The sequence below is a fragment of the Psittacula echo genome (genome assembly GCF_963264785.1).
Source record: "Psittacula echo genome assembly, chromosome: 14".
NCBI lineage: Eukaryota > Metazoa > Chordata > Aves > Psittaciformes > Psittacidae > Psittacula > Psittacula echo.
Genome location: NC_137750.1, coordinates 10,368,344 through 10,389,619, shown reverse-complemented (window position 1 = coordinate 10,389,619; position 21,276 = coordinate 10,368,344). Strand labels below are relative to the sequence as shown.

At 57.5% G+C, this 21,276-nt stretch overlaps 1 protein-coding gene across 1 annotated transcript; it reads right to left on the bottom strand.

Annotated features, from left to right (window-relative positions):
* Positions 1-9,515: 9,515 nt before the first annotated feature.
* Positions 9,516-20,381, bottom strand: CYGB (cytoglobin; the record flags this gene model as incomplete). The annotated part of the gene is made up of 3 exons (XM_080629534.1): positions 9,516-9,680; positions 10,214-10,445; positions 20,239-20,381. The coding sequence occupies 3 exons, from the start codon at positions 20,379-20,381 to the stop codon at positions 9,516-9,518; spliced, it is 540 nt and encodes a 179-aa protein (XP_080485660.1).
* Between the last annotated feature and the right edge of the window lie 895 nt (positions 20,382-21,276).

The following is a 21,276-nucleotide window of genomic DNA, read 5'->3' as shown; positions in this document are numbered from 1 at the left end:
AGGAGACAAAGGGCAGGGGGACGCCTGTTCCCTTCGGCAAATCCCATAGGATGATGGTCCAGCCTTGGGGATTTTCCTTCCAGTAGCAGTGGCTGCCCAGTCAGACAATAAGGCTGGGAATAGCCTGGCTTGATGGGCAGACTGCTTCACCCCCTGGCACTGGGGTCAGTGGGAGCAGAGGATGCTGATGTGGAGGATGGGACTGAAGTGGGTGAACTCACAGTGGTGCAGAGGAAGCGGTGACCTTTGGGAAGCAATCTCCTCACCCACTGCTATTTATCCAGCTTCCCCAGGGATTCCTTCTACTGAGCCCGACCCTGGATGCATGCACAGGACAGGCTGGGAGATGCTGGGCTGTGGCTGTCTCCTGCCCAGGGTGGCTCTGATTTGTGGAGCTGGACACCTTTACTGCTGGAACAACAGCTCTGCAAAAGACTGAACCCTCCCGTCTGCTGGGTGACCCCTGGGAACTGAGCTGAGAGGAGAAGCCATCCATTCCATTGAATCATGGAGTCCCAGACGGGTCTGGGTCGGAAGCGACCTTAAAGCTCATCCAGCTCCAACCCCTGCCACGGGCAGGGACCCCTTCCACTGGAGCAGCTTGCTCCAAGCCCCTGTGTCCAACCTGGCCTTGAACACTGCCAGGGATGGGGCAGCCACAGCTTCTCTGGGCACCCTGGGCCAGCGCCTCAGCACCCTCACAGGGAAGAGCTTCTGCCTAAGAGCTCATCTCAGTCTCCCCTCTGGCAGGTTCAAGCCATTCCCCTTGGCCTGTCCCTACAGGCCCTTGTCCCAAGCCCCTCTCCAGGTTTCTCGTAGCTCCTTTTTGGGCACTGGAGCTGCTCTAGGGTCTCCCCAGACCTTGGTTTGTCCCTCAGCATCCCTATTGCCCTGTGTGCCTCACAGCTGCCACTGCTTGGAGTGCAGGATGTGCTGTTCCTGGGCTCATGGATCCATGCATGGCTGAGCAGAGGCTGCAGTTACCTGCACAGCCGTCTGCAGTCACCTGCAGAAAGGTTACCCCAAGCCAAGCTGCACCCTCTTACTGACCATGCACCACAGCCCTCCTTCAGCCCCAGGGAAGGGCTGGGGCCAGGGAGGATTCAGCATCCCTCCATGCAGGAGCCCAGGGAAGAGGGGTGCTCAGTAGAGGGCAAGGCTGGACCACCAGCATCCCAGGTGCATCCTTGCTGGCACTCTGTTCCCCATAGGCACCCCAGTGTCTGTAGGCACTACATCTCTGTAGACACCCCAACCCTATAGGTGCCCCTCTCCGTCATCACCCCAACCTCTCTGCCAGCCTCTGGTCCAGCCTCTGGCAGGCAGGTGGAACTAGATGAGCTTTAAGGTCCCTTCCACCCCAAACCATTCTGTAATTCTATGATATCTCCTGAGGAGCACCAAGACCTCAATATACATCTTATGGGGCTACATTATATGTAGGCATATATAAAATATATGTTTAAATTGCCAGTATAATCATTTGCTGGTAGAAGAACCCTGAGTGATGCACAGCTCTTGGCAGACAGATGAGACATGGGCTTTCCTAAGTTTAAAGGAAATCAGTTTACTGAAGGGCTTTTTGTTCAGCCAATTTTGACTGTACCAAGAAAAGTCAGTATCTAAAGAAATCACACCATTGCCAGAGAAGTATCCTCCAAACTACTCACGCTGCTATACCAATATAAACCCACACTGCAGCAGAGCCCGATGGCTATTTTATTTCAGGAGCCATTTGGAACATCAGCCTCTGAACTGATCCCACATATAAACAGCAGCACTCGCAGGGTGGCTTTCGAAAGCCTTCCCTTAAAGCAGACACACCGGTCCATAAACAGGGCTTGTATTGAAGAGCAGTGAATGTCCCAGCTGCGTGGGGCTGGGAATCCTCCCTGCAGCAAAGCTGTTTGGTTCGGGGTCCAATGCACTGAGCAATGGGGATGCCTTTGTGCTGGTTTGCCCACAGAGAGTGGAGCTGGATGGAGCTGCCCCCAGGCTGGGAGCAAGGAGCAGAGGAGGCTCCCCTCTCTAGGGCACGCTGCTGGTTCAGGTGGCAGGGAGCACCTTGGTGCCTTCAGCGCTGCTTCCTCCACCGGCTCCCGGCGCATCCTGCAAAACCAGAGGGTGATCGGGACGGGTCCCCACCACCGCGGGTCCATGGCAGGGGGGCAAAGCGCTCTTAGGCACCATGGGGCCAGCTCCTGCACGTGGGGCAAGTGTGGTTTCCCCATCATCCCCACTCCCTTGGTCCCAGCGTGGCCCTTGGGGCTATCCTCCTCCTCCTGGTCCTCTCCTCATCCTCCCTCTGCCCTCTCTTTGCTCTTTGCCTGGCTGTAAGGTATCCAGGAGGATCTTCAGCCTGAGCTCCGCGCTTCCCCCAGCCCAGCGCTGTTATTGCGTCTCTTGGCTGCCAAAGTCCCAGGAATTCCTCCCGGCCGGCGCTGACAGCGTTTACATTCAGCGCCGCTCAGATAAACCAGGCCGGCTGCAGAGGAGCCGGGTGCGGAAGGAAGGGCCGGCTCCTGCTCAGTGTCAGCCCCACCACGCGGGGATGACTTTTTCCTGCCGTTTTTTATCCCTCCAGGAGCTTTGTTCTGAGCAAGGAGCCACCAAACCCCCCGTGCTGGTGAGGGTGGCCACAGGGAGGTTTGTACAACAAAGCCTGGAGCTCCTGGCTCTTATCTTGGTGCAGATAATGAAGAAGAAGAGACGTCCTTCAAGCTGGTGGGAGCCTGCAAGCTTCATCTCCAGAGGCTTCTTGCCCTGCGCCATCCAGCACAACACGGGAGGACTTCTCCTCACCACCACATCCCACAGACTGGGTTTCAGTGGGTTTTGTGCAGCACAGTTACTTCACATTCTCTTTTTTAATCTCCCCCTTGCAGATGTATTTCTGTCTGTGACTTCCCGGCTCTCCCTTTGGCTGTCACTGGCACTGGTGGGTTATGGACACAGGCTGGAGATGTGCCACCTCTGAGCCAGCATCTGCACCGGGGCCATGGAGCCGTAACTCACAAAATCACAGAGGGGCTTGCGTTGGAAGGGACCTTAAAGCTCATCCAGCTCCAACCCCTGCCACGGGCAGGGACCCCTTCCACTGGAGCAGCTTGCTCCAAGCCCCTGTGTCCAACCTGGCCTTGAACACTGCCAGGGATGGGGCAGCCACAGCTTCTCTGGGCAGCCAAGGTGGTTTCTGGAAGCTGGGTCTCCGCCATCTCCCTTAGATGAGGGCTGCTTCCTGGAAAGCAGCATCCCCAGGATGGGACACTTGGGAACCGAGTGGTTTTAGCCCACCACAGGCACAGGGCAGCCAGAGAGTTTGGTCACAGCCAGCCCAAAGTGATGGAAGTGGGGGTAAATACCAGTACTAAGTGAAGGGCTATGTCCATATTTTCTCCCTGCAAGGTAATGCTGAAATTCCCAGCTCCTTTTCAAAAGCCATTGGCAAACCAGCTCGTCAGCTCCTCCAGCCACTGCTGGTTCTGGGTATTCTCAGCCCAGTGTGTAAAGGTCTGAGAGCTCCAGGCCACCACTGCAACCTCCCCACTCCTGAAATGGCCACTCCTATTGCTCCTGATTTCCCAGGCAGTGTTTTCCATGGGGAGCACAGCAACGTGCAGGATTTGCTGGCTGCTTGCTTCCACCTGGAAGAGTGCACAGGATGTGAAGAGACTCCGAGAACTTGGTGCTTTAATAGCACCAAGTAGGTCCCCCCCAAAAAAAGACATCAGGAGAGAACAGATGGAAGCAGGCAGATATTCCCCCTCCCCTTCTCCATGGCCACGGCAGGTTGGGTTTGGCTAAACTGTAGGGGAAGAAATAGGCTCCCCTATAGCTTGGGGGCTCCAGACTAGTCCAAGTACCTGCCCATGCAAGAGCTATTCCATCACATGCAGGACTGGAGAACACAGTCGTTGCCTTCAGCCCAACAGGAGACAAGCCAGCATCAGGCTCCTCAAGACCATGGGCAGCCCCCAACGCACCAATCTCTGCCCTTCTCCCTCTCAGACCCCACTGAGCCCTCCCCAGCCTCAGACCGGGGTCCTAAACTGGGATTGTTCCACTTCAGATCGCTCGTGGCCAGATGCTGGTGGTTTCCCCCACCCTGGTGGGATGAGCTTCCCCTTCCCTTGCGCTGATGTAACTTGGCATCAGTGGAGAAAAGCACAATAAAAAGGCTTGCTTGGGTTTCTTTTCCAAGCCTTGCATCCCACAGAAATGGGGCTTACGGGACCACAACATGCGCCTGCCAGTCTGTCCGTCCATAAGTCCTCTGCCAACAACTTTGGAAAGGTTGGCCAGCGTCAAGCAAATCTGACAGAGGTCTCAAGTACATCATGGGCCCGTTTTACAAAGGAGGGAGCTGGAAAGATCCATGGAAGGAAACCACAACATGACCCAACTGTGCTGGGACCCATCCCACTGCAACGTGACCCAGCCGCAGCGAGAGGAACAGGGGGAGCCGCGTGGGACAGATCCATGGAAAACTTGGCTCCCGCTGCTCAGGGAGCTGCCTGCTATTTTTAAAGACTGGGAACTGTCTCACGTCCTTGGTGGTCGCAGTTGCTGCATCCTGAGGCCATCACCACTGCAGGTTTCATGTCCAGAGGAGCTTTCATCTTGGTGCCTGCTTGGATTCACGTGCCATGGAGGCTGCAAACCAGCCTTAGGACATCAGTGAGGGAGAGCTGCTGGCCAGTCCCATGTAGTTCATTCTCTGTACCTGCATTTGGGGCTGGGCTGGCAAAGGCACGGGAACAGCTCCCGATCCAGGGAGAGCCCTCAGAGGTTTGCACAGCCTACCTGGAAGCCAAGCAAAGACTTTCCTCTTCTCACTTAAGCCCATCAGTAAGATGCCTCCGGGCACCTCTACCACCACCCTTGGTGCAGAAGAGAGGTGAGGAGCACATCAGGGCACATCTCCTCCCTTTGCTGCTGCTTTCCAGCCACAAAGCCCCCTCCCCAGCATCCCCCAGTGCGACCCACAGACCCACACAGCCGTGTGGCAGCCCCCACATCTCCCCCAGCATCCCCCCCCGACCCCGCCAGAAAGAAGCCAAGCAGAGCTGGAGGAGGTTGGTTGGTTCATCCACTGAAGATACAAGTTTCAGTTTAATAACGCCATTCTGTCGGGTTACAAACATACTAAAAACCTACAAAAAGAAGAACAAGTTACACCCATCGTACACGAAACCAGCACGGAAGCGCCGAGGAACACGCACACGAACAGTACCCGCAGCGGTCACAGAAAGACACGGAGTTACACGGGACCACGCCGGGCTCACGTCTGTGGGTCACGGTGGGACTGGTTAAGACGTACCAACAGTTAGAGACAACTTCAGCTATGGGAAGCAGTTAGTGGCTGCCCAAGAGGGCAGGCCCAGCGGGCGGGTTTACCCCTCCCTGTGTGTGAGTCGGTCCGAGGTTAGCTCATGGGGTTCCCTTCTACCCAGCACTGCACCAGGGCAGCATCCCTACGGCAAGGGGCAGGGAAGGCTGAGCTCTGGCACCAGAGTCCAGCCACACAAAGTCTGGTCCCCACTGAAGTCGCTGGGCACCTCCCCACAGATGCTGGGATCCCCGTTACTGGGGCAAACTGGAGCAAACTGGCAGAGATGCAGGAGGATTCCCCCGGGAGAGCCTGGGGCTCTGGGGTTTGTCTCACCATAAGAGGGGATGGAGGGTGGTGGCACAAGGTCTTTTAGGGTTCCTTGTCCAAGTGGCTCTGGTGGCACTGGGGTGTCCCTCTAGCTGGCTGGGTGTACATGGAGCTATACCTGCCATGAGTGCTGGCCATAGGGAGGGGGCATGTAGTGGATGGGATCAATGTCTCATCCTAGTTCAATGATTCCTGTTCCCTCCAGCACTGAACTCCCTCTGACCAGACACAGTGGTGACCGCAGGGTGAGGGGACACAAGCTGGTTGATGTGGTGTCCCCAGAGAGAGCCAGGATGAGGTGCTCGGGGGGGACCCTGCCCCAAAGATCCCAAATCCCCCCCCAGCATTCTTCTGCTGCAGGGGCCACAGAGACTTTCCCACCCAGGCCCTGGGTCCCAGCCCAGCACTGATGCTAATGCAGAGGCATCAGAGCCAGGGGCCGGATCCTGCCACCACCAAGGAGAGCAAAGCTGAGCCTGAGCACACCGGGAGGTGAAGTGCTGAGCCCCAGTGAATAGGAGCTGGGGTTAGGGGGTCCCCAGCCGGCTGCAGTGGGTGCAGAGGGTGACAGGACAGGCAGTAACAGGGAGCAGCTCTACAGGCATGTGCACGCGTGTGCACCAGAGAGCCAGGACCCGGCCCCCCTTTCTGCTCCTCAGCACGGCGTTCCTCAGCCCTGTCACTCTGGAATGGTGTTTCTTCCTTTTTCTGCTCATTTTCATCTCTCCCAGATGAGTTCCCTCTGATTTAAGCAACGCCTCCTCCACATGGGCAGCAACAGGGGCAGTTTGCTTTATCTCCATCTCCTCCCTCCCGAGCTCTGCCCTGGCTGCCCTCCCTGCTCCATCCCATTTCCTCCAGAGCTGGTAAAAATAAACATGTTTTTGTTTGCATGTATTTGCCTGGCTGCAGTGTGGCTGCTGCTGGGGGGGGCTCCTCGAGGGACAGCAGCTGCACACATCTGGAGTTACTTGTGCAAGATGTGCCTGCGAGAAACAACCCCAAGCCCAGCACACGCGGACGCGGCTGCACCAGGTCACGGCCTGGTTTGTTCTAAGGGGTGCAAAGGAACAGGTTGGAAACACAAGAAGAGACCAAGCCCCATTCCGAGGTGAGGCGGGGGGGACCTCACTGCTGCTCCCCCAAAGCCAAGGCACTCGGGTAGATGGGGCATGAGCATGGGAACTTCACAGCCACCCCAAAATCACCTCTACCGATGGCGACCGAGCCCAGTTTTGGTTGTGGGAAGGGAGAGGAAGGGTTTGCACTGCAAAAACAAGATTCCCACCTGGAGAATATTAACCTCAAAGGTCAAGATGGGAGCTTGGTCTGAGGGGAGACACCCCTGTACAGAAACATTCCTGGCCCAGCATCCACGGAGCAGGAACTCGTTGAAAATATGCACTGCTGGACCAGAGGTGTTGGCAGGGATCAATGCAGCTCGTGATGCACCCCAAAGCCATCAAACCCAACAGTCCTGCTCCAGGCAGTCGCTCTCCAGCCCTGCACTGGAGCAAGGTCAGTGACCTAACAGGTCTTTTCACATCCTCATAGGCCTAATCCTGACTCCAGCAGCAGCTGCTGTTTGAGGGATGCCTCTGCCAACCATGCTCAGACATGAGCCAGAGGCATCAGCTCTGGCACCATCACTGGTTCAGGCTGCTGGGCTCAGTTTTGGGGGTGCTGACTCTAAACGACAGCAGCAGAGCGGCATCACTTGCACCCTGTGCCTGTCCCTTTGCTAAACCCCTGGACCTTGCCAAGGACAATGGTGCTCTGAGCCGTTATTTCACCCAACCCTCTACGCTCCATCGCTCCTCTCCACCTGTTCTGTTGTGGGACATCAGGAGGAAAGAACAGCAAGGCCAGAGAGGGGTTGTTGTGACATTAGTGGGATCCTGGGGCTGTTCTGGGACTAACCCTGATCCCAGGGCCCTGGGGAATGCAGCCAAGAGGTTTAGAGCCCTCCCCAAACCCCTCTTTGCCCAGCTGGGGCACTGGGCAATGGCACAAGCTCCTGGCTGTATCTGAGTGAGCCCACAGGAACAGGAGGTGACGTTTCCCCCCCCCAGGCACACCTCTTCTGCTGCCTTGAGCAGCGGCCCTGGGCTGCCACAGCATCTGGGCATGAGTGACGGAAGGGGCAGGGTGAGGTCCAGCAGGGATGCTGAGCAGGAACCTGCTGTTACAGCCGGTGGAACAAAGCGGAAAACCCCATCAAGAGCTTTCTGGGAGCGGGGACCCCCCCCCCCCCCCAGCAGTGCCAGGGGGCAGAGGAGCCCCTTGGTTTGGAAGCAAAATACCAGGGCAGTGGTGGTGAGGCCAGAGCCAACCTCAGAAGGGAGCCCCCCCCTCCCACTTCAATAGGGAAGAATGCCCTTAATGCTGGCGCTTCAGAAACAGAGACCTTTGGGGCAGTGCTGGGTGATGAGGATGCCAAAGCTTCCCAGCACATCCGATGCCTCATCCCCAACCCTTTGCCAGGCATCCTATTAATCCAAGTACATGTGCAAGAGGCACCGGGCCTCCTCCTCCTCCTCCTTTTTGTAACTGAAGGGGAAACTGAGGCAGAAACCAAGAGAGCTCACCCAGAGCCCCAGGGACAGCCGGTGCTGGAGCAGAATGAGCACCGCAAGCCCTGCAGCCACAGCTTGAATTTGGGGGGACGGAAAGAGGCCTTTGCCAGGCACTGGAGCCCTGAGGAGGGACACGGCTCCTGCAAGGGCTGGTTCCTACCAGGCACTTTATTTGAAGGAACCCAGTTTCACCAAGAGGGCAGGAGCACGCTCTAAGCAACAAGTTCTTGACTGATTTAACAGAGCAGGGACCTCCCCTCACATCCAGGAACCCCTCCTGCCGCGTCCACTTCATAGGACACACGGATCACATCCTGAGCCCACTTTGTCACCGTGCAGGGCAGAGCTGCCCCAGCCCTTCATCCCTGCACCACCCTCCTGCTGGCTGCTGGCCAGACCTACAGACCCCAGCTCCCAGGGCAATGGCGCAGTGTGTGCCTCACAAGCCCATCAAGGCTGGGTTGGATGGGGCTTGGAGCAAGCTGCTCTAGTGGAAGGTGTCCCTGCCCATGGCAGGGGTTGGAAATGGATGAGCTTTAAGGTCCCTTCCAACACAAACCATTCCATGATTCTTCCTTCTTCACTCTCTAACGACAGAGGAGCACATCCTGCCTACCCCCTTCCTCCATCCAGCCCCGGGAGGGTTTGCAGCAGCCAAGCAAGGAGAGGGACTATGGATGAAGGGAGAGGAGAGGGCTGCTGCCAGTCCATGGTGCAGGTGATGGGACACCGGGGGCGGCTCTGGCCACAGCCATCAGCCCTGTCACCCTGCCAGCTGAGCAGAGAAAGTGCAAAGCAAAGTGTTTTCAGTGCCAGCCGGTGCTCCCCATAAGCATCACACCCCCAAAAGCAAGGAGCCAGGTTTCCCTGGGGGCTGTGCATGGAAAACGAGGATCGTGTTGTCCATCAGCAATGGGGCCGCACAGCACTGCTGCTTGGGCAAAGGGCTCTGAGGTGGAGCAAGCGAGGTGCAGGATGTGGGAGGTGGTGATGGACAGGCCAGGACAGTGAGATGGAGGCAGCAACCAAACGCTCTCCCTTTGTGCTCTGCATCCCCTGCCACCGCTTCACCCTGACCCCCCGTCACCCTTCGTGGTTCTGGTTTATTTTGGCTTATTGAGATTGGTTTTAACCCCCCTGGAGATCCAATTGTGAGTTGGCAGCTAACGGAGCCGGCCCTCGCGGGCTCCCCAGCCCGAGCACAGACCTTGAGCAGAGACCAGAGTGAAGTCCTGGGGTGAGTGAAGCCCTCCCTGCCCCTCGCCTGGCCCGGGGGCCGCTCACAGGGTGGCGGTGGGGTACTGCGCCCAGCCCACCTCCTTGTACGCCGCCGTCACGTGCGTGTAGATGAGGGTCTTCATCTTGGTCCAGGCACCGTGCGCCTCCGGGGTGAAGTCGTTGGCGTACTCCTCAGCAATGACCTCCAGCATGACGCCGGTCAGTTTCTGGAAGGCACCAAAGGGTTAACGGCTCGCCAGGGAGCGGCTAACAGCGGGTCTCATCCTGTCGCTGAGCTCTGGGTATAGCGATGCCCTGGGGTTGATGTCTGGGAGGTCTCCTGACACTCCAGGTAACCAGCCTGCCGGGGCAGGGGGCAGGCTGAGCCCCAGCACCATGGGGTGCTGCTGCAGGCTCCAGCGTCTCCTTAGTTTAGGCACCTCCAATTATTTAGTCCCTTCTACCATGCACTTCTAGCAGAAGGGGCCATACAGCCATAGCCATGCTGGAGGGGCTGCAGGCAGGACACAGGCAGGCAGGCTTCCATGAGCAGGAGATATTGATGCTCCAGCTTGGCTGCACTTAGGAATGACGATCTGCATGGGACAGCATTGCAGTGGGACACCTCAGCCGCATGGGGAGCAACCCCCAGGACCAGCCAACCCCCTCCAGGCTAGGACAGGCAGCACCACAGCTCCCTCTCTCCTGCCCTCTTCCTAATTCCTAAAGCATCCCAGAGATATGCTTTTGCTCCTTTTACCTTAAAGTAGATGGGCTCCACTTTGTGCTTGAGGGCATGGGCCTTGCCCACCAGGGCCAGAACAGAGGAGACCTTTTCGGAGTCATTGAGGTTCTCCACCACAGTGTTAATGGCACCCATGACCCGCCGAGCATGCTTCCGCAGTTGCAAGCTCCTCTCCATCTCCAAGGGGTCCTCCATGTGCTTGAACTGGCTGAAGTACTGCTTGGCCGAGGGGAAGTTGACAAAAAACCTGCAAGAAAGAACAGACATCAAATTCCATCAGGAGGGTGAGAGCAGGCAGAGAGGTTAAAGCAGAGCATGGAGTGGTGGAGATGCTGGAAACCTCCCCCTTGCATCTAACACAGCCAGGGCTGCTTTTCCTCTCTGAATTCCTCTGGAGCTGTGGTATTCAGCTGCCTAAACCCAGCAGGTTAATGCCTTTCTCCCCAGCCTTCTTTATCTGCTGCAAAAGCATCACAGCTGGATATTCATCTACAAACCAGACTGAGCTCTTGGTACCCAGAGACTCCACCCAGGAGCGCAGATGCTGTATTCATACCCACATACATCAAAACACCATGTCCTGCCTCAGAGAGCTGGAGGGAGCGTGATCACCTCTCTTTACCCCAGCCACCCTCTCCCAGCCCCTATTCCCCAGTCCCATGGGCTTTATCCCCACATTGCCACTCAAAACAACCCCCCTTGCCCAGGGTGCCCCCACCTTTCACACATCAGCCCCACCAGTGGCTCATGTCACTATTCACCTATGCCAGGAGCTGATGTCCCACAGCACCCAGCAGCCCCTCTGAGGGGCTGAGCACCCCTTTTGCTGCAGGATTACACCAACCCCAATGAAATGCAGCTGGAGCAGGTGAAGCTGTGGCTGCAGCTGAGCTCCCTGGGCCAGAAGGTGACAGGGTGCAGGGCTGGGGCCACTGATGGCAGCAGCCCAGCAGTGCAGCCGGTCACTCTCTGCAGCCAGGGCTGATGCTGGTCTCACATTAACCACCCATTTCCACCCCGATTGCACAGGAGAGAACCACGTCAGTGTTTGCTTCCCCTTTCACCCAGGTCCCTCCCTGCAGGGGTCTCCTTGCCTCCTCCATCACCTGGACCAGGGAAGGATGCTCAGGAGGTGGCAGACATCTCCCAGGGCTGTCCCCATCATCCAGATGGATGCCCTCATCCCCTCTCCCAAGCCATAACTCCTGCCACAAGCACCATCCCAAACCACGTGAATCCATCCCACCTCTATTCTCAACCATCACTACCACCCTCCAGGACCAGGTGGGACTCTTTTCCCCACTCCACAAATCATCTCACTGTTGAGGACCAGCCTCATTTACCACTGTGTTATCCTCCTTTTCCCTTCCTTCCTCCCTTCCTTCCCCCGCTCCCTTGGCTTGTGAAAGCTTGGGGGCATTGCCAAGGAAGCGGCGTGAAGCAGCGCCTGGAGTGCACCACGGCTCCTGCTGCTTCCCCGAGGCATCTGGGATTCATCAGATGGCCCAAAATAGGTTTTGGAGGTGTGAAGGCAGCGAACAGGGTGGGGGAGGAAGGCAGGAAGGTGGAAGAGGGAGACAAGGTGTTGCTTTTAAAACCAGGAGGGGACCCATGACAAAACTCCTGTTATTGCCCAGCCTTCCCTCGGCAAAGCTCCTTCTGTCACATCTGGTCCCTGTTGGGAGAGATCCCCCCCAGGCCGGACTGCGCCCGGCTCCTGTCACCAGAGATGCTCAGTCTGTCCCCTTCAGCCCAGGGCTGCCAGGGGGGTGGCTGGGGACGGATATGGGTCTCCCAGCCCAGCCATGCAGGTAGCGCCATTCCCAGGATTCATGGCTTCTGCCCTGAGCGGTTCCCAAGAGAAGGACAAATGTTCCTGTTTTAATGGCACCATCTTTTCTATCCAGCCACAGCATCCTTCTCCCCTGTCCCATCCCTCCCACCTCTGCTGCAGCCCCGATCCTGCAGCTCCAGCCAGCCCTTGACATCAGCGTCCTCCAGCTACAGACATCCAACACCCCACCAAGGTCAGAGCTAAGGCTTTGCCATCCCTGATACTGGATCTTTTCCCATTACCCTCCGGCTCTGGCTGGCATCCCCTGGGCACTGGGAGCAGGGGGTGCTGCTGGAAGGGGGACCTGCTACCCACAGACCACCCCAAGCAGGGGATGGAGGCTGCCAGCGGTCAACGCATCCCAAATCCCAAACCATCAGAAGCTCCCTGGAAAGCCCTGTTTGATCTCAGCTCAGGGACATGATATTGTGAAGAGCCAGGGAATGAGCTGAGGAAAAACTGCTGGTTCTTTCAGCAGAAGGGGTACAGCAAGCAGGAACCAAGCACAGCATCCCCAGGGATCACAGCATCATCCCACCAAGAGAAGGACCAAAAGAAGCCACTAGGGCTGATGCCCTCTGGGAGCAGGAGATGAGGCTTCATGCCTCCCCCCTGGCATCACCTCCACCTCTATGCCCCTTCCATCCAGCTCCACTAGCATTAAACCACCAAAAACCCCCAACCTGGGTGAAGCCAGTGAAGGATCCAAATATTTGGTTTCCAACCTTTCCCCACTTCACAGACCCTGGAGATGATGTTCCCATGGGAGCTGAGCACAAACAGCTTTCCTAAGGGACCTGAAAGAGTGGACGGACGCACACCCAGCAACTCCCTGCTCCTGTGCTCAATCCTCCTCTTCAGTGATGGAGAACTGAAACAGAGGAGCCCAAAGCATCTCTGCTTTGAGCTGAAAAGTGAATCTGTGGCTGGCTGGAGACCTGCACCTTCTCCTTCTGCAGGGGTGGAGAGAGGAAAACTCCTGCAGGAAGAGCTGGCCTGGAGCAAATGCTTGAGTTGTGGAACCAAAAGGGAAGGAGGCTGGCTCAGTGCTCCGTGTTAATAAACAGAGAAGATTAATTTAACACAAAGATTAAATATAGCCAGAGGAAAGGAGAGGGAAAGGAAAAAGAGGGGGAAGAAATAAAACAAGGCAAACAATAGTGAGCTGGGAGAGGTGTCAGTTGGGGTTTTTCCATCTACAGAACATTTCTGAGAGTTCAAACATCCCAGGCTCTGGAATTTTGTTGGGTCATGAAGTGCGTGTGTGTGTTTGGGGCTCTTTTTCTTCATCAGAGTCATTAAACAGATGACATTTCCCATTTCATATCACACCAGATGATGATTGATAGGAAGCAGATGCCTGCATACCAATCTCATTAAGTTTCTTTTCAAGCGCTTCCATTCCGCGCCCGCTCATTTGTGCTCTGTGAGCTGCATCTGGAGCCCATGGACAGGATGTCAGCTTTGCTTTTCCTCTCCCTTTTGCCCTTTTAACAACTTTAAGGACACAACAGCAGAGCCAAAGGAAATAATTAAAGTGCAAACCCACTGCAGTCACTGGGAACCTGGTTTCTACCCAGGAGAGGCACCACTTCTGCATCTCCTCATCTTCCTCCCTCTCCCATAACACACAGAGGAAACCTTGATGCCCTTTGCCTCCTTCTTTCCCAGCTGGAAGGATGAAACCTGGGTGCTGCTCCCTTGGCCCCTCTGGAGCCCCTAAACCCTTGATGCTTCACTTAACCCTGTTTGCAAACTGCAGGGGAAAGTACCAGTGAGCCCTCAAGGTGCTGGGAGGCTGCAGCTGAGCCTCAGCCACCACTCGTGCACTTGTTTTTGCTAGATTTCCCTGCCCATGCGTTCATGTTTTCTCTCACCTCATCCCTTGATGTGGGAGAAACTCTCTCTGATGCAGCCTGGAGTCTCTCTGTGTCCCTTTTCCAACCTCTCCTTCAACTCCTCTCTGCTCGGGTGCCTACAAAGCAGCTGATAATGGGTAGGCAGGTGCTGTGTGATGCTGCTATTTATTATGCTGAGGGCTGTCACTCGCTTCCCCCTGCTCCTCCCAGCCACCTGTAGTGCAGCATCCCAGTTCCAGGGGTGCTGGGTGCTGCCTGTGCCCACAGCCCCCAGCCCAACGTGGGAAAGGTCTCAGCCACGTCACTGCCACTGCCCAGCAAGACAGGGAAAGGCAAATCTGAGTGGAGGAAGAGGATGGCGCCTGCTTGTGTCCTCTCCATGAGGGCTCCTGAGGGTGGAGGTGGTGCTGGGCAGCAGCTCCAGAGTGAGAGGGCTGGAGGCAAAAGGGCCAAGCTCCTGGTCCACGCAGTGGTGCTGAATTCAACCGGTAAAGCTGAGGAGAAGAGGTGTTGCTCTCCTCTTCCCATGGCCTTCCTCCAGGGGAAGCCTACGTCCCGCTGCAGAGCCTTGGGAGCAGATTCCAGCACATCTCTAACACCCCGGGCCACTGCAGAGCCCCAGGGACCAGGACACCCCAGTGAGGGTGGGGAAGGTCCCAGCAGCAAAGATGCAGCTAAATACATCTGGGTACGAGCAAGCAACCCCTGGGTTCACGTCCTGCTCACACCCCCAAGTCCTCATCGCTGTTGTCTTCCCCTCCCACATGTGTAGATTCAGCCCGAAGCCCCTTGGCTTTGATGAACCTTTAGGCTGGGGTTAGGACAGCTTTCACCAGATAAATGAATTAACAGCACCAAAGTGGCTTTCCCTCCCACCTCCAGTTTCCTATGGCCCTTCACTCAGTGCCTTCCTCTACAGCATCATCCTCAGCCCCTCCACATTGGTGACCTTGTCCCTCTCTGCTGCCAAACCACTGTCCCTGCCTGCATCCCTGCCTACTGGGTGCAAGCAGCAGGCAGGGACATCACATCAGCCCCCTCCACCTTGACACCAGCATCTCCCCTCCCACCAGATGATGGGGATTAGGAAATGATGCTAAAAGGTGACTCTCGCCTCCAAGGCATGACGAGGATGGAGCTTGCTGGAGCCCCACTCTATGCTTCCCATCCCCAGGGACAGGGCAGGGGTTTTGGAGTGGAAGACAACCCCTGGCTGGCTGGAGAAGGGGTGACCCAGCTCCACAAGGACGTGGTCCCTGCGCTGGGATCTGTCCCCCCTCCAGCAGAATTCCGGTGAAACCGGGAACACGACGTCCGCCACCTCCTCTCCCACCCAGCGATGTCCCTGCAGCTCTCGGGGTGTGGAGCGGGATCTTTTCAGCCTTTGCAAGAGGTGCAAGAGCAGCCCTGGGACAGGTGACAGGGGAAAAGCTCTTCTGGGGTCACCCCAAGAGTTGCTGCAGCCCCGCGGCTGTGCCGGGTGTGGGTTGTGCCGCAGGGATCCCCACGCAGCCCCTCGGCCATGAAAGGGCTGGCTCCAGGTCCTGCAGTCAGAGAGACCCCAGCGCAGGGAAAGGGGCTGCTCCTGCACAGAGCTCATTGAATCCCCCTCAGCCCTTCACTGCCCATGGAGGAGGGCTGCTGCTTTGGAAAGGGCTCCTGCTGCGTGTCCTGCTCAGCAGGGCAGAGCCCCGCTGCTCTCGGTCGCTCCTTGTCTCCGGAGGAACATCTCTGCAGCTTGACCCCAATGATTCCAAGTGTGTGACAAGCCCCGGGACAGGGACATTGAACACAGGAGGCTTTCACTGAGCCCTTTTCACAGCGAGGTACTGCAGCAGGGGCACCTCCCTGAGCCGCTCTGCTCTGGAATTGGCCCGCTAGCATCCACAAACGGACCCTTCCCTATGGACACATCCCCAGAGCACTTTGGCTTTGGGGCAAGCTGCAAATCATTGCTTTAAATGCCAGTTTTGGGTGGATTGAACCTATGGGTTTAGGTTCAGCTGGGGAAACCCAGGGTTTCCTGCACGGCCAGACTCATTGCTCAGGCTCTTTGCTATTCTCACCTGAGCCTTACAATAACGTCTGGTGTTCAAGGAGTGCTTTTATATTGCAAAGCTCTCTGCAAGCTGTCTGGATCCAGGTGCATCAGCTCCGACTGAGCGGCCGTTGAAATCCAGGGCTTAATTCTGCCCTGGCAACCTTTCCACTTCCCCTCCTACACCTCCTCAGAGGGAAGGAGAAGGTAACAACGTGGGGAGTTTGGAAACTGATGGGTCTGGAGCGGAGATGGAGGGAACAGTGATGGAGAAGCCCTGCAGAGGTGGCCCAGCCCGCAGCGGCAGGTTGCATTGCCTGTCCTTGGCACGGCGTTCATACTTGGTGTGGATTTGCTTAGGAGCGAACAGAAACCATCCCTCTGCTTTATCCCCTGATGGGATCAGTGGAGTTTTGTGGTCCCACATCTGTGCCTGTGGTACGTGTGTGTGGGTGTGGGAGAGGATGTGTGTGATGGGACATGGGACAGGCTGCGGCTTCAGGCCTGGAGGCCCGGGTTGAGTGGGGTCTGGAATGGAGCGAGGATCCCGAGCTGATGCTTCCCCTGCCTGGGTGCTCTCTTGGAGCACGGGGTGCTGGCAATCACAGAACCAACCAGGCTGGAAGAGACCTTTAAGCTCATCAAGTCCTACCCTGACCCCAGCACTGCCAAGGCCGCCGCTGAACCATGCAATAAATCATGTTAAAGCAAGGGGGATGCTTGGGGAGTGATGAAGGGCTCCTTTGCTGCACAACGAGCACCAGTGCAGATGCCAGAGGTGCTGAAAGCTCCTCTCACACCCCTGGGCTCCCCAGCTGCGAGCTCTCGTGAGGGGTCCTATAAAAAGGACAGATCCCTAAATTCCAACTGGGGAAACTGAGGCACAGCAACGAGCCAGCATGCACAGAGACCTGTGTGAGGAGCCACCCAGCCCATACACACAGCTCCAGATGTGCAGCTCCAGCTTCTGCTCCAGCCCCACAAGGGTTAAGGCAGTGGCTGTGAGATGGAGCACGCAGAGGCCCCATAGCCCCGGAGGAGGAGGAGGATGAGTGTGGAGAGGAGCCTGCGCTTCCTCCGCCGTGAAGCTCCCCCACCGAGGAAATTGTCAATTAGAGGCAGTTGGAAGCACGCAGCAGATTCCCATGATCCGGTGGCTGCTCAGCCAGCAGTGCCCATTACGGGTGTGTATGTCCCCTGGGCCCCCAAAGGCTCTGTGAGACCAGGACCCTGCCGTGCTGCTGGCAGGACCACAGGGGTTTGCTGTGGCTCCAGGCACTGCCATGAGGGCTGAGAACACAATGCCCAAACCTGTGCCTCAGTTTCCCCATCTGCAAAGCATGGGAAGGCTGGGGTGGAGGAGGAGCTCCTGGGCAGGGGCTGGAGGAGGAGCAGAGGGAGCTGGATGGGCACTGCAGCCCTCCCCATCACTGCCTTTGGGTGGGCATCACTGCCTTCACCCTCAGGGCAATGGATCAGGCCCCAGGTTCATTTTGACCCTTTAAATCCAGAGGTGTTGCCCTTCCCACATGGGAAAAAGTCATTCCCTGCCCTCAGCAGCTCTGGATGGATAGAGAAGGGACAGAGCAGGAAAGCACGGAGGGACCCTCTGCCACCAGACACAGGCAACTCCCCAGTCACAACCCCAACAACAGAAATGCGGGTGCTAACTGGTGTGCCTCACTCTGCAGATGGGGGTAGCACCAAACAGGTCCCACCGCCGTGCACCCCTCTTCCCTCTCCTTGGCCACCCATGTGCACCTCCCTTTCTGCCTCAGTTTCCCCAGCAAGCTGCTGAGCAGCTCCAGCCCTGTGCCAGTAAAGTGTGAAGGCTGGCTGGGGTGGCTCTGAGCTCCTGGCACCTTGCGAAGGTGCACCCAAAAGGGTGCTGGGTCAGCTCACACTGATCACATCGATCACATCCATCGAACCCATCACATCCATCGCATCCCTCACATCCTCCACGTCCATTGCACCCATCGCATCCCTCGCACGGCACCAGCAGCCTCCCACCACCCGCTCCTCAGCCCCGACCTCTGGAGCTGCTGAATCATGTCTTGGGAAGCGGCTGCATCCCTCCCGCACCGCCTGGGGCAGCCTCCACGCATGACCCACTTCTCCCGGCGGCTGATGCCAGCTGGGAAACGCAGCCGATGGTGCTCCCAGCCCCGGCCACGGCGGCTTTATCCAGGCACACGCTTCCCAGGGGAGCGCAGGTTGAGCTGTCGGAGCTGACGGGGGGAGCAGGGCTCGGGCAGCAGCATGAGGCTCTCTTTGGGAATGGGGTTTGCTGCCAGAGGGAGCCGTGGCACAGGGATGCAGGCAGATGTGCTGCTCCAGCCGGGGATGCTGGAGGGGATGGGAGCTCTCCCACACTCCATCACTATCCCTGGGGATGTGCACTGAAAGTCCAGACCTTACTTGAAGCATCCCAGGGAGGCTCTGGCTGAGGGAGTGGGTGATGGGCTTAGCTGGGATGTGCCAGGGCACATCTCATGGACAAGCATGGGAAAGTTCCCAAGGAGCCGGGTTTCACCCTAGGAGCCAGCTCAGTCGTGTCCTGGTGGCACAGCAATGGGGGAACCCCTCAGCACAGTGCTGCATCCCACCCAGGGGGAAAACCTCGAGGAGAAACTTCCATGGGTAAAGTTTGAGTTGGGACCAGAGCTCGGCCACGTGGTCCCCACGGGCCCATGGCTCCACCTGGGTGCTGGGCAGGAGATGCTGGCCAGGCCTGTGCTGAAGCTCATGGGGAAGCTGGGGCTGCCCCATCCCTGGCAGTGCTCAAGGCCAGGTTGGACACAGGGGCTTGGAGCAAGCTGCTCCAGTGGAAGGGGTCCCTGCCCGTGGCAGGGGTTGGAGCTGGAGGAGCTTTAAGGTCCCTTCCAACCCAAACCAGGCTGGGATTCTATGATGGGGAAAAGAGGAATTTCTCATCCCCCAGCCCTCTGCCAACTGCAGCTTCAAACCCAGCCCAGGTGGGTTTGGTGTTGCAGCTCCTGACCAGCCCGGTTGGCTACATGGAGCAGGAGCCATGGGGACCACTGTGAACCAGCTCTGAGACAAGGAATGCCCGAGGAGAGGCAGAGAGGGGACTCAGTGTCATTTTGGATTCTCTGCAGAGGGGTCTTGTCCCATTGCAGTGCTGGCAGCGAGCCTGGAGGGGAACCAGCCCCTGCTCTCTGCAGATCCCATGGGCTCGGGGATCCCATTTGCTCTCAGCCTCCTGGAAAACTTTCGGATGGTGATTAACAAACAGCGCATCCATCCAAGGGGTTCTCCCAGCGCCCTCAGCCCGTGCTGCAGGAGTGAAATGGGAAGGACACAACCCAGGCTCCTGGATCCTGATCCAGGAGGGATCCCCGCTTTCTGGTCCCTGGGATGGGTGGTGGGAGCTTTGTCTCTGCAGAGCATCTTTGCTGTTTGCCAACAGGTCAGTGTGGGCGTCCCGCCTGCCCCTCTCCTCACCCTCACCATCCTCCTCTCCCCACTTAAATAAGGGAAACGGCCTCTGGGTGCTGCACCCCACTGATACACCAAACTCCCGGCATCCGCAGCACCCCATGGGATTCCCCCTCGGCGCTTTCCCGGGGTACCTGGACAAGGGTCGCACCCCCAGACAACACAAGAAACCTGCCTCTGCTCCCCACCTCCAGAGCATCTCCCCTGCTTGGTTTCATGAGCTGCCCCAGCCCCACGCCGCCGGGTGATGCTCAGCATCCCGCTCCCGGGGTCCTGTGCCCCCCTTTCTTTCCTGTGCCCCCCACATTCCCCCTTCCATCACCAACTCCAGCGCTCTCCTTCCCTCCAACGCTGCCGCCGGAGGCACAGATGGTGCCCTGGGAGTCACACCTGCTTTGGGTTTGATCTTGGCTCCCAACTCGCATTATTTCACCCGCCAGGCTGCTACGTACCGATGCCATCCATCCGCACGCAGCTAACGGGGGGGGGGACACCACAACCTGCCCCCAGCCCACCCCAGCACCGCTCTCCTCCCCACCCCGCTCCTCCACCCCCCCCAGCTCCATCCTCGGGCTAAGGTGACCTTTGTGATGGCAGCAGCTTCCCCCAAAGTCCCCGCCAAGGCTCCCCCCGCAGCCACCACCCGGCTCGAAGGTGTGGAAATCAGAGGAGTGCTGTGAAACCCTCCCTGCTCCCAGGCAGCAAATACACCCAGCCAGCTCCCCACTCGCTGTCATTCATTCCAGTCCGGTTCTATATATTGTTCTGCCTCTTCCTGAGCTATAAAGAGATGCAGTTGGATTTGCTGCTTCCCTTTTTTTGCCTGGTTGGCTTGGATTTTAAATACCTGATGAGTATGGAGACCCCCACGTCCTCGCAGTTTGCATAGACTCTGCTCCATGTCTCTTGAATCACCTTTTTCTCTGCGTCTGAAATCTCTTCACTTCTTTCCCATCTCTCGATCTCCATTTCTCCCTGGACTTTCTCCATGGAGAACAGCCGGCAGGATCCTGCGGGAAGCCAGGAGGAGATCAAGGGAGATGTGTGCGAGCGGGTATATCCTGGGGAGGAGAGACAAGGTGTTTGCTCAGCGGCTCTGCCGACGCGGGGATGTGTAAATGTGTGTGTGTGTGTGCGAGCGCGGCTGCTGCCGCCGGGTTTGGAGATGGAATTGAGCCGAAGAGCCCGGGGTTTGCTGCGTGCGATCAGATCTCAGCCCTCCTGGTGCTGCCCATGGCTGGAGTTGGCTTCAGCTCGGCTCGGATGCGTGAGCCTGACTGATGGGGAACTGCCTAAAAGTGCAATATTCAAAGGCATCGCAAGACCAGCCTCTTTACCAACGTGTGAACGTGAGCTCACTTTCTCCCTTTCTCCTCCTCTCTCCCACTCCTCCCTCCTTCCCTGGTTTTTTTTCCCTTCCCAAAAGGGAGGGATGAGGGGGATGTTCTGGGCAACATCAGCTCCGTGCTGGGGGGGTGGGAGGTTTTTATTCAGCCCTTGTAAACAGCTCCGAGGAAATTCAGAGCCCAAAGTGCGAGCTGAAGTTATCCCAAGCGCTGCCTGCGCCCAGCTCTCCCTGTGCTCCCGTGTTCTGTGTTTTGAAGGACAGATCCTCACTTGCTTCTTATTCTTGGGCTGCACAAAGAGCCGGGTGAGACCCCAAAGCACACCCCCCCCCCCCCAGCTTCTCTCTGCCACCCCAAAGAGATCAAGGTCTGTCCTACAGGGACTTATTCATTGACAAGAATTTGCTCCCCTTCCCGTGGCAGGACCCAGCTGTGAAGGGATCCAGAGTTAAAGCACTTGGGAAAGGAGCAGATTCTTGCTCTGGAGTGCCTGGGCAGGGATGGGGAGCGCGGGAACACCTCCACGCCAGGCTCCCCGC